The following is a 13,464-nucleotide window of genomic DNA, read 5'->3' on the forward strand; positions in this document are numbered from 1 at the left end:
CTGATGACTGGTTAATTTTAGTTAGTTAACACGGTTTCCGTCAGTTTAGCTGTAGTAATTGCTCGTCTCGGGATTATTTAAGTGTCTTCTCCTAATTTTTTAAACTAATAATGTACTCAAAATGGTATAATAAAGTATAATAATCCACATAGATGATACTATTCTGTTCACGGATGCACTAATAAAACAAGGAATCGGGTTTAAATTTTATGTTGTTCCAAAATATTATGTTGAAAGGTAAGTATTTATTGTAGTACGTTATTTATCCCCGAACAGCATTTGGAATAATAAGGTATAGTTCTACTATGTCTAATCTGGTATCATTTATGGATTACACAACATAATATTTCATGGATTCTGGGGGTCAAGTAGACGATATCTTCACTGATTTACGCAAAGCATTCGATCAAATTGACCATACAATACTACTCCAAAAACATATACAGGTGGCTAATCTCGTACATTGAGAATAGATCGCAGTCTGTGGTTCTAAATGTTTACTCGTCAGAATGGAACTTCGTGACCTTTGGGGTCCCTCAAGGATCCTTGTTGGCTCCATTACTGTTTTATTTATTCAAACAAAAATCTTATAACTATATTTACAGTACTATGATAAGATTAAATTAAAACTAATATAATAATAATTACGGGGGAGTGTACCAAGAATACTGGCAGCGTTTCTGCGTTGGCTGGGCTGATCCGTTGACTGAAATAGCTGCCAGCGCTTGGGTTTCCAGTAGCTCTATCGAGGTGCGTAGATAGTACTTGTAATGGCTAGCAAGCCGTTTTGATCCAAACTGGTAATAATTACATAAAAGGGCTTATAATTACTTAATCTATAATTAGGTATGGGGACAACCAAGAACATCTGTGCAAGCAAGCAAGGGCAATCTATGAAGCCTTTTAGAATTTTAAACAACAGTTCTTGATCCGACACATAACGGCGTTCTTCAAGAGATGAGAATTTAAAAGTATTGTAATCTCTCCAGATATGTTGACAATTTCTTTCCATGGACAGTAAGAAGATATATGAAGCGTTTTTAACCTTTTCATTTCTGCTAAAATGTATTTTATAGTGGGGATTCCATATCATCATCATCATTTCATCCGAAATACGTCCAACGCTGGACAAAGGCCCCAAAGATCGCTATGACGATCGGTCCTGCGCTGCCATCATCCAACCTATTCCGGCAATCTAAACCATATCGTCGATCCATATTGTGGGGGCCTACTTGCCCTACTGAATTTACTGCCCTAATGGCCATCTGTCCGTCGAGCTATGTGCCCCGCTCACCGCCTCTTGAGTTTCGCAACCATCTAGGATCCCATCTGCTGCAAGAATATTCCAAAAAAAAGATCGGACCAGCGCATTATGCATCATCTTCGGACTTGTATTATTTTTGAAAATTTTGCAATTTCACCTAAAAATCCCAGCAACCTGTATGACCTATTTCACGATATATAGATCTATGTGGTTAACAAATTTTACCTTACGATCAAAAAATACACCAAGATCTGTTTACCTTGTCCACTTCCTCGAAAACTGTCTCTTTCAGGTGATACTAAGAATCAATCACTGATAGTCTTGGTAAATTTTATATGTTTGCATTTTTTGATACTTTTTGAGATGTAAATGATTGTGAATCAACCATTTAACAATTCTATTTAACTCTTCCTTTATATAACCTTCTACAACTGCTTGTTTTATGAGACACTTAATGGCTCGTACAGGCACATTTTGGAAGCAGTTACCAACGGCAGTTTTGCCGAACTGATGCGACTTAGGGTCCTTGAGGCTTAGAGCAGACGCTCACTGTAAAGGCCGGTAACGCATCTCTTGATCTCCTGTTTTGTGGCTGCTTGACCACTTCCCATTACGCCATTTACATCTTTAATTGTATAAAAAAATGTGGACTAGACTAGAAAAGGTTATTAAAGGTAGGCAGTGTAGGCTATACATATATAATTATAACTTTCGGGTTATTACGGGAACATTTGTAGCTCAACATGATCAAGACATGATTATATCGGCCGACCGCGTACTTTCAGCTCAGGGTAAATGAAATAAAAACCACACATTATACATAGTTAAACGTTTATTTATACACATATCTATACGAAATAAAACAACAGCCTAATGACTATAAATTTATTCTTCAATTATAAGTTAATATATTTTGTGTATCATTATTTACATATTTATTAAAACGCCTACGGGTAGTGTGCTGCGTGGATCTGGTGTCGGCGAGCGCCCGGAGGCGGCCTTGAGCCCTAGGCCGCGTCAGATGAGGCGCTCGCTGAGCCAGATTCAGGAGTCCGGCGGCGCGGGCGGCGGGGGCGCCGGCTCGGGCCGGAGCGCCGGCTCCGTGCTGCGGCGCCGCACGCGCGCGCGCTTCTTCAGCATCGTGGCCTGCGGGGCCCGGGGCGCTACTGAGGGGGCCGGCGTCACGGGCCCAGAGCGGGGCCCGCGCCCGACCCGCGCTTCGTCTTCTTTAACATCGTCGCCTGCCACAGACACCCGCTCAGCCGCGCTCGGCACACCACATACACCCGCCCCGCTCTGCCCGGGCCCCTAACGTCACGCCGGCCGATCTAGCCTAACGTGCTCCTAACTGATGGAATGTTAACATATTCAGAACTATAGTGTGTTCTTTGTGCTCGATCCTCGAAAACGCCAATGTCACTTGTGGCGCCAAAGTGACGTGGTCATTCCTTTCAGTCTTGAGTTCCGGGCAGAGGTGAGGCAGATATATGATGTGTATACCTTCTACTCATATTTATGAATATTATAACTCCCCATACTAATAGGCGACACACGGGACTCATAGAAACAGTAATGCAATTAATTTAACAGCTTAATTCGTATTTTATCGATCACTTAAAAAAACATCCATTATATTTTGTTCTTCTTGGTGTGGGCAAATCAGAATAGATCACGACAAGCTCCTATTAGGATCTTTTTATTATTGCAATATTATTTCATCTATTCATTTTTAAGATCTTCTATTAATTATTTGAATTGACAAAGTCCCATGCCTCGCAAGACAAATTTAGGTGTAACAATAGACCAATGATTAACTATTTTAGAGCGGGATTCCACTCAACGACATCGCACAGTTAAAGCGAGTTAGTTTTGAGCAGCGCCGACACGGGGCTGTGACTAGCGACGGTTAAGCTGAATAATATGTACCATTGCCCATTTAATTATTAGAAACTCTATGATTCAAACGTCAGAACAAATAGTTGCGCCAGATCAATAATGTCAAGTTTTGACAGCATAAATTTATAAAGCAAGATACACATTATGAGCTTTTTTTTCAAAATTTTATAATATTTTATTTATTTTGATGAGGAGGTGACAATTAAGGCCGCGTGTGGGCGCGGTGCTCCAGAAATGGTTTATGTGAGCGTGTTACTGTAAAAAGATGAGCGAGATTTGTTTTTTAAACGTATTCTGTAATTTTAGCCAATTTATCGTTCTAATTTAACCGATGGAGACAGGAAATATATTGAACTTAGGTTAAGACTTATCATTTTGAATCTTTTAGTTTCAAACATCATGAAAATACCTATGTAAATATTTTCTTGAAATTATTGTTATTCGTTTTTAATTCACAATATATAAATATCTTTTTAATGTTAGTTGTCAAAATATTTTTGCAGCTTACTAATTATTTTAACAGTTCCTGGATTAGTATTATCTGTAGCTGTAAATGAGCAGTTTAATACCCACAGTAAAACTTATGTATTTATAATTTAGTAGCTTGTAGGTTTAATATCTGAATAGTACATAATATATGCTTGTAACTTACAGATAATAAGATGGTAAACAGATAGAACAGAAATGTTTGTGAACGATAATAATAATCTCATCCTAGATATCTTTTTACAGTAACAGCTATAGGTATCAAAGCGGATGGCGCTAGTGTGCACACGTCCTCAGTTTACACTGGATCAAAATGCAATGAAATCGGAAGCTGCTCTTGGTGTGGCTTTAACTTAATATGAATAATGAAGGTATTTTTATATACATGCAAAGAGATGACATGATTATGGTTTTTGTTTGTTTTTTTTTTATAAATACGATGTCTTAGTAGTAATGGGCCGAATGTTATTTGAACTTTGAACCGAATACGAACTTCTGCTTCTTCCTTTTGTTTATATTTAACATATTACGTGTTCTTAGGTGTTTTAACGAGGCTTAAGATGATAAATATTAACATTTTCTTGTTGCTAGTGCAAAGGGCTTGTTTTATTGAATAGATATGACAGATTTCCGGTTCTATTATTTTAATTGCAATAATTAAACGAATGTAAAACGAAGCTCGGCCCATTCCTACTTATTAGGTATAGGTGAAGAATTATGTAGGTACATATTAATTTATGTTCTTATTAATTACAGTCATGCTTTTGTAAAACTAGTTATACTTATATCTGATATTGCAAATATGTATCTCCATATTGATATACTAACAATGTTACATGATTTAACAGCCAATTGGCTGAGTTTCAGCCTCAGGTCAGTTCGGCCGCTAAGGGAATTTAGGGATTTAGGAAAAAATTACGATGTTGGATTTTGATCCACAATATGATGGCGTGAAATTTCAAATACAGCATACAAGCTTATTCAGAGTGGAAAGATTCTTTTAGATATTCCTAAAATATATAGGTAACTCAATGAATTTAATATATTTTTTACGTATGACAACACTAGATATGTTATTAATAAACGCGAAGTAAAGTTATTCCAAGCTTAATACTTTTTGTCTTTATCATACCTTTGTTACTACAGAACTACATGACAGGGAGAAGTAATTTTAAACATGGAGTAACTTTACATTGCGTTTCTTATTAAGACAGTAGTGAAATACCTACCTAATTTATTAATCCGATTTAATATATGATCAGAATTCATATAGAAGGCGGTTCTCATATTTAAATATAAAAAACTAAGTAGGTAGGTTATGAAACTGAAAAGAGATAATTTAATAAAATGTAAAGTTTATTGAAGTGAAAACTTCTTTATCGGCGGCGTTGAGCACTTTTTTTGGGGATGGGTATAAAATGTTAAACTCGCAGCAGGGCACGTGGCCTGATCAATATTTTTACAGGTTATCAAGGATGAAAGTTGATTTTTCTGAGAGATAAACTATTTAATATAAAATAATTAATAAAATAATAAGTAATAGTTCTGAAGTTTTAATTTTTTATGTACCTAATATAAATTGTGCATTAGTAGTAGATTTTGTATACCATAGAGCAATAGATGAATATTGTATTTAACCACATAAATGCTAGTACTTTTATACTGATAAATAAAGCAATTATTTTTACACCCATAATACACATTTTAAAGCACATGTTTTTTGGACTTTTTAATTTCTGTTTAGCTATAGAATATAACCCTAAAATTATGAGAATTCAATATATATACATGTTGTATAACTTTCCACTCTGAATCTGTATTAGCACTACAGATACTGCGATCTCCTGTTAAATTGAACAGGTCAGGCCTACCTTCAGCGCAGACTTGAGTACGACGACCTCGCTCGGTGCAGCAACCCAGGGTTCTCCATCCACTTGAACTGGAATCTCACTTTTGAGGTTGATTTTTATGTGGCCTCCCTGAAGTTGGTGAAATTTAGATTTATTAATATAACTGTAGTATGATCTGACAATATTACAAAGTATACTCCCAATAATTGAAGACATGTAAAGCGACCTGCTGTTTAATTGTAACTTACTTTGAAGTTATAACTTCTTATGGGATTATGTTTAAATTCAAATTCAATTCAAATTCAAATATTTTTATTCAAAATAGGATGTGACATCACTTATTGAAAGTCAAAAACTACCACCCATTCCAAAATGAATGCCTCAGACCTGAGAAGAATGGGCGCAACAAACTAAGCGGGCTTTTTTTTTTCATCGAATAAATATGTTTACAAAGTAATATTGTACAATTAAACTTATTATTTAATAGCCTGAGGGCGGTCACTCCATTCCCAATCTGTGGTATCATTAAGAAAGTCATTTATGTTATAGTAACCTTTACCACACAAACGTTTTTTAACAATTCTTTTGAATAACGTTATACTTTTGTTTTGAACATTTTCTGGGATCTTGTTGTAAAAGCATATACATCGCCCCACAAAAGACTTGCTATCTCGACTTAGCCGAGTAGTAGGTATTATAAGCTTATGTCTGTTCTTGGTGTTAAGATTATGGTTATGACAGTTTCTTGCAAATTCACTTATGTGTCTATGAACATCCATTAAATTATCAGGAATATATCGAGAAGCATCAGTCAAGATGTTAATTTCTTTAAATTTTGCTCTCAATGATTCTTTAGGACCTAGGTTATAAATAGCGCGAATAGACCTCTTCTGCAGTACAAATTTGGTATTGATATCGGTAGCATTGCCCCATAGCAATATACCATAAGACAATACTATGAAAATAACTAAAGTAAACTAGTCGCGCCGTATCTACGTCGGTTAATTGTCTAATCTTTTTAACCGCGCATGCTGCAGAACTAAGTCTATTAGCCAAAGTAGTTTGACAAATGGCTAAGAACCTAATATTGACGGTATTAACTTTCTTGACTGGAGGACCGTACCTGAGCGATGCGCATGGCGCCGCGAAGACCAGACTGGATCTGACCGAGGTGCACCACGCCAGTGACCCCCACGACCTCCAGCATGCCGTCCCAATGGTTGGGTTTGTTGAACTGGTCGTCCTTCTCGGGACCCCACGGGTTCGCGCCGGAGCCCCAACTAATAAATACCACCATACAATAGTAAATCGATAAATCGAATCAGTAAAGTGATTGAAGCATTATTGTATTTTATATTAACTATAGAACAGGCTGGTGGTATAGTAAGTATGATCAGTTGAATTGACTTTAGAAATTTTTCTTGTATAGTTAATTCGTCTAAAAATCTCAAAGAACATTAAGGTTGAGATCTATAATCACGTAAAACTGTGTGTTCGATAAAACGCGGACTTGACTTTTGCATTTTTACATTTTACAAAAAAATTACCTCAGACCTATCTTGTAAATGATCTTTTGAGGAATGTTTTTTACTATATATTTTTTTGATATCATTCATTTAAAACGCTGTTAAAGCGCTCTAGAGTTCACCGGATTCATCAATGCTTATGAGAATCCGGTCAAAACGAAACGTTTAAATTATTTTATTTTTATTGTAAATATATTCTTTAAAAAATTTGTTAAATTTGTACAACTTTACTTATTATTCCTAACTCTTTTCCCTGCCACCTATGAGGTAGAGTCTGTAGGAGCCTTTTTTTACGTAGAATTCCCAGTAGGCCTATTCCACGGACATCTTGCTTGCAAGGTAATCCTCGTTATCATAATACTTTTAATTGCTTATTAGAAAGCTACTCTAATCTACTTTTCTTCGATGGTCCAAACTGTGGTTCAGAATCTAAATCAACGTCAAATGAATGAATGACACGAGTTGAAATTGAAGTCAAAGTTGAAAGTTAATCTTCGAATTCATTCTTTGACATTTTCATAATGTAACTTCTATTGCCCCCCCCCCTCCCCCCACATTTACCAAAAATAAAATTGCGTCCTCTAAAAAATGCAATATTCGGTCCTTAAATTGTAACATTTCAAAGGATTATTTCACCATATGTAATATTGATAAGGCTCAGTTCTACCACATTCTACGTCAATTAAATTGTAGTCAAGTAAATCGAATTGTCATATTTTTTAATAAACTACAAATTATTTCATGTAGTTTGTCTACTGGTTGATTGGTATTTGTTGTTAATTTAAATATTATGAGTACACAGTGAAACTGTTTTAGGAGACGTCCTTATGTAATTATTACTTTCTTATTTTGTCTGTTTCGTGTATGTCTTACATTATCTATTATTTACATTATCTACTTCTGTTCTTTCCCTCTTCTCTGTGAGCAAGTAAGACAAGGTTTCATTGTGTGGATGATTGGGTAATTTTCTCATAAAATAAATTATAACTACATAGAAAACAGAAGTAGGTATTTCTTTGAGTTGAAGCTATAATCCATCAACGAAACTCCTGAATGGATTTCACCCACATCCTATAAAAAATGGAAATCCAAGATAAAGATTTGGATACCGGATAGTAAGTCTCTAAATTTTATCTGTATTTTGATTAAAATCAAATTAAACTCAACAATTTAATGTAATTTAAGTTAAGATTGTTTGTATATCTATGGGTGAAATGGCTGAAAATAAATGATTTATTATTAAATTGTGTAGTTTACCTCAGTATGTTTAATATGATGATGCCCTCGACCGCGGGTAGCTCGACAGGTTTCCCGTCTACCTCCAGCTTGACAGCCTTGTGCAGGTCTTTACACATCTTCCGACCCACCATCTTGCGCAGACCCATCTTCACATACACACCCTTATTCCGTAACCTGGGTTTATTAACAAAGTATGTTAATTGTGACATTAGATTTGATTTGTTACTAATTTTTGTTAAATATTGGATAATTTATGTTTTTAAAGTGATAACCTTCACTTCTAGGTATAATTACACCAATAAAATTTGAAAACAAAATTTACTATCGAACGGTTGGCTCAGTTGGTAGAGCGCTCTCACGAAGCTCGAGAGGTCGCGGGTTTGCGCTCTCAATAAATGCCGTAAATCTGGGTATTTAGTAGTTATTATTGTAGGTTACATTATTTAAACAGATGTGAGGAAATTCTTTAAAAATAATAAAGTATCAATAGAATATTAAAAACTTCATGATATATGGGCTCCACTCTACCTTTGCCTGCTTTTTGGTAAAATACGTATTATAATTACCATGACTTATCGGTTACTTAATTTAATAAATATATATAAAAATATACTTAGAAAGAAACCGGGAGGCTATAAATTTGAATAAGGCAAAGGTGAGAAAGAATTGTAATATAATACCAGAAATAAAAAAACGCGTTCAAAATAAGGTATTTATCACAGGTTAGTAAGTGTAAAACAAGAAATAAATTCATAATATCGGTCAAGCCGAAGAGATAAGTTTATCTCAATCAGGGCTGGGAACTAATTAGATACTTATTTATTTTTTAATTTCTTAGCAAGCAGCCAAATCCATACTAATATTATAAATGCGAAAGTAACTCTGTCTGTCTGTCTGTCTGTCTGTTCCTCTTTCACGCCTAAACGGCTGAACGGATTTTGATGAAATTTGGTATGGTGATAGATGATAACCTAGAAATGGTCATAGGCTATAAATAATTACGCCATCGTTCTTAGGGGGTAGGCAGTAGGCAGACAGATCTTGATGAAATTTAGTAAGGTAAATACTAATTGATGAAATTTAGCGAGCGAAGAGGCGGTGCGGCGCGAGGGGAGGGCCGTGCCCAACTGTGCCTACCCAAGCGGGCAGACGCACGAGGGCAGACGTCGTCGTCGCACGTATGCGAATATTGAAATATTGCGTTACGAAACTCTATTCGTTGCGTATTTTTGGTTAGGTTTGTCAGGTGCATAGTTGTTTAGGTTCAATACGTTATTGATTGATTTAGATATTTAGGTTATAAGTAAAAAGGTTTGCTTTATCGAAGTTTTTATAAAAAATTGTCTTACGTTGTAGTTTTTAAAACTACCGATTTTAAAAATCTTTAATTATTGTTTTATTGTTTTCGATATGCCACGCAAACGTAAATCCAATCTAAGCCGTAGTTCTAGCAGAGCTCGAACTGCAAAAGTTGCTAGAAGCCAAGAATCTGAAGAGCAGACTCAGACGCGTCAGATGTTAGATTCTCAGCGTCATGCGACTCAAAGAGCTTCTGAGACCCATACGCAGACTCAAGCCCGTAGGACCTTAGATGCTGTGCGCCACGCATCTCAAAGGGCCTCTGAGACGTTTACACAGACTCAAGCCCGTCAGGCCCTAGATGCTGAACGCCACGCATCTCAAAGAGCCTCTGAGACGTTTACGCAGACTGGGACCCGTCAGGCCCTGGATGCTGAACGCCACGCATCTCAAAGGGCCTCTGAGACCTATACGCAGACTCAAGCCCGACAAACCTTAGATGCTGAGCGCCACGCATTTCAAAGGGCCTCTGAGACGTTTACGCAGACTCAGGCCCGTCAGACCCTGGATGCTGAACGCCACGCATCTCAAAGAGCTGCTGAGACAGTGGAACAGACTCAGACACGTCGAGTTTTAGATGCCGAACGTCACGCGCAATTGATTGCGGCAGAGACTGACGAAGATTCACAAAGACGACGTCTTTTAAATGCTGAACGGCAGGCAGAAAGAAGACGTACGTTTTCAATGAGTACGTGGGAGGCATTTAATGGTGCCGCTTTTGAGTATGACCCTTTGATCGACTATGTTAATCACCGATTGGTTATCATTGGGAGAATGGATAAAAAATGCAGATATTGTGAAGCACTGAAATGGAAAGAAGAAACTCCAGGTATGTGCTGTTCTGGTGGAAAGGTTAAAATTCCATTACTTGGCGAGCCAGAGGAACCTCTTAAATCTTTACTTTTATACGACAGTAACGAATCGCGCCGGTTTTTAAGCAGGATTAGAAAGTATAATTCTTGCTTTAAGATGACGTCATTTGGTGTAGATAAGGAGGTCGTAATGCCTGGATTTTCACCTACTTTTACCATCCAAGGACAGGTGTATCACAGGATTGGTTCCTTACTTCCCGCAAATAATGAACAACCAAAGTTTTTGCAACTTTATTTCATGGGCGATGAAAAAAACGAAGCTGATCGCAGGTGTCAAAATATACAAGGAATCGAAAGGGATACTGTTTTAAAAATCCAGAGAATGTTGCATGAACATAATCGCCTTATCAATACTTTCAAAACAGCACTAGAAAGAATGCCGGGAGAGGATTATAGGTTGGTGATGCACCCCGATCGCACACCAAGTGGGGAACATGAAAGACGGTATAATGCACCGTTAATAAATGAAGTCGCAGCCTTGGTTACAGGCGAACAGTTTGCTTTCCGTGATATAGTTTTACAGGCCCGAGATGACACATTAACCAGGGTGCCTGATACTCATAAATTCTATGATGCGTTGCAATATCCGATCATATTTAGTAAGGGACAAGAGGGGTACCACTTTCAAGTTCCTCAAATTAATCCTGTAACAGGTCTTCCCTTGCATAACAAAAAGGTTTCATGCATGGATTTTTATGCCTACAACATGATGATACGAGAAAACAACTTTAACATTATACAAAGATGCAAGCAACTGGCCAATCAGTTTTACGTTGACATGTACGTTAAAGTTGAAAGCGAGAGGTTACGGTACATATCATTAAATCAAACTAAACTAAGAGCAGAGAATTACATCCATCTTCAAGACGCTGTGGCAAATGACGCTAATTTAAATCCAAATAACTTAGGTCGTATGGTCATTTTACCATCTTCATTTGTAAATAGCCCGCGGTACTTACACGAATATACTCAGGACGCGTTTGTTTATGTGCGTACACATGGTCGCCCTGACTTATTCGTCACCTTTACTTGCAACCCAGCCTGGCCCGAAATAGTCAATCAGTTGATGCTGGGGCAAAGCGCAATAGATAGACATGATGTAGTCGCAAGAGTTTTTAGACTAAAAGTTAAAAAACTAATGGATGTGATTAATAAAGGCCGAGTGTTCAGAGAAGCGCGCTGCTTTATGTACTCTGTCGAATGGCAGAAACGTGGACTGCCACATGTCCATATATTATTGTGGTTAAAAGATAAGTTACGACCCGATCAAATAGATAACATAATCAGCGCTGAAATACCGGATCCTAACATTGACAAGACTCTCCATGACATTATTGTAAAAAATATGATTCACGGTCCATGCGGACCCGAAAATCCACAGTGCCACTGCATGAAAGACGGAAAATGCACAAAAAAATTTCCTCGCAAGTTAGTGAAAGAGACCGTTCACAACGACCACGGATACCCGCAGTATCGTAGAAGAGCGCCAGCAGACGGAGGTCGAACAGCAACCGTGAAGCTCCGAAATGGTAGCTACGTTACGGTTGATAATAGTTGGGTAGTCCCCTATTCACCAATTTTATCAAAAATGTTTAACGCCCACATAAATGTTGAGGCATGCAGTTCAGTACGCGCCATCAAATATATTTGCAAATATATAAACAAGGGTAGTGATCAAGCTATTTTCAATTTTAGAAATACTGATCTTGCGAATCCCGTAGATGAGGTACAAACTTATCAGTCTGGTCGGTATGTCAGCAGCAACGAAGCCGTGTGGCGTCTGTTAGCATTTCCGTTGCACGAAAGGCATCCCACCGTGACACATCTCAGCGTGCATTTAGAAAATGGTGAACGCGTTTATTTTAATGAACACAATTTCCACGAACGAATAACTACTCCGCCAAAAACCACACTCACTGCTTTTTTTGATCTTTGTATCAGAGATGAGTTTGCAAAAACTCTTCTTTATGTCGAGGTGCCGAGGTAATATACTTGGGATGCAAGTAGGAAAACTTGGAAACGCCGCATTCAAGGTACTTCAGTTCACGATTGGCCTGGCGTCAAATCTGGAGATGCTTTAGGACGAGTTTATACAGTTCATGTTAGTAACATGGAATGTTTTTGTCTACGCATGCTTTTACACCATGTGCGCGGACCTACCTCTTTCAATGATCTAAAAAAATACAACACACAAGATTATCCTACATTTCGAGAGGCATGTGAGGCAAGAGGATTACTGGAGAATGACAACCATTGGGATGTGACACTGGAAGAAGCTGCTCAATGTAGATCAGCAGGCAAGATGAGAGAGCTATTTGCTGTATTAGTAGCGACATGTGGTCTTTCAAATCCTCAACAATTGTGGGATAAATACAAAAATGATATGACCGACGATATATTGCACAGATTACAAGAGCAAAATCCCAATGTCACGTACAGTGATTTAATTTACAATGAGGGTCTGACAAAAATTGAAGACCAGGTTAAAACAATTTCTGGAAAGGATTTATCAGATTATGGAATGATCAGACCACAGAGAACCGAGGAAATCAGTAGCGATTTAATACGGGAACTAGATTACGATACTGCTTCCTTACAACAACAATTGACAGAGTCTGTTCCACGTTTGATCCCAGAACAAAGGTTAGTATTTGACAATGTTTTCAAAAAAATCGAAGATGGTGAAGGTGGTTTGTTATTTTTGGATGCTCCCGGAGGCACGGGAAAAACCTTTCTTTTAAACTTGCTTTTAGCGCAAATCCGAAAAGATAAAGGAATTGCTGTAGCAGTTGCCTCTTCCGGAATAGCCGCCACTCTGCTCAATGGTGGTCGAACGGCACATTCGGTGCTTAAACTGCCATTAAACTTAGCCCATGAAGAAATGCCAGTCTGTAATATAAGTAAAAACAGCGAGCGTGGACGTATGTTGCAGCAATGTAAATTATTAGTTTGGGATGAGTGTACTATGTCCC

General features: G+C 37.5%; 1 protein-coding gene across 3 annotated transcripts in view; it reads right to left on the reverse strand.

Moving 5' to 3' along the window:
* Positions 1–2,135: 2,135 nt before the first annotated feature.
* Positions 2,136–13,464, reverse strand: part of LOC126974339 (diacylglycerol kinase theta) — a 73,445-nt gene continuing 62,116 nt past the window's right edge. For 2 of the 3 annotated variants that reach the window (XM_050821796.1, XM_050821797.1), the window contains exons 15-18: positions 8,280–8,435; positions 6,620–6,776; positions 5,518–5,625; positions 2,136–2,410 (exon numbers count right to left, since the gene is read on the reverse strand). In XM_050821796.1, coding sequence (XP_050677753.1) covers positions 2,309–2,410; positions 5,518–5,625; positions 6,620–6,776; positions 8,280–8,435 — 523 coding nt within the window. In that variant the 3' untranslated portion in view covers positions 2,136–2,308. Of the gene's footprint in view, positions 2,506–5,517; positions 5,626–6,619; positions 6,777–8,279; positions 8,436–13,464 lie in introns of all 3 variants that reach the window. The other variant, XM_050821798.1, reaches the window with a different exon arrangement.

This window comes from Leptidea sinapis, chromosome 32 (genome assembly GCF_905404315.1).
Source record: "Leptidea sinapis chromosome 32, ilLepSina1.1, whole genome shotgun sequence".
Lineage (NCBI taxonomy): Eukaryota > Metazoa > Arthropoda > Insecta > Lepidoptera > Pieridae > Leptidea > Leptidea sinapis.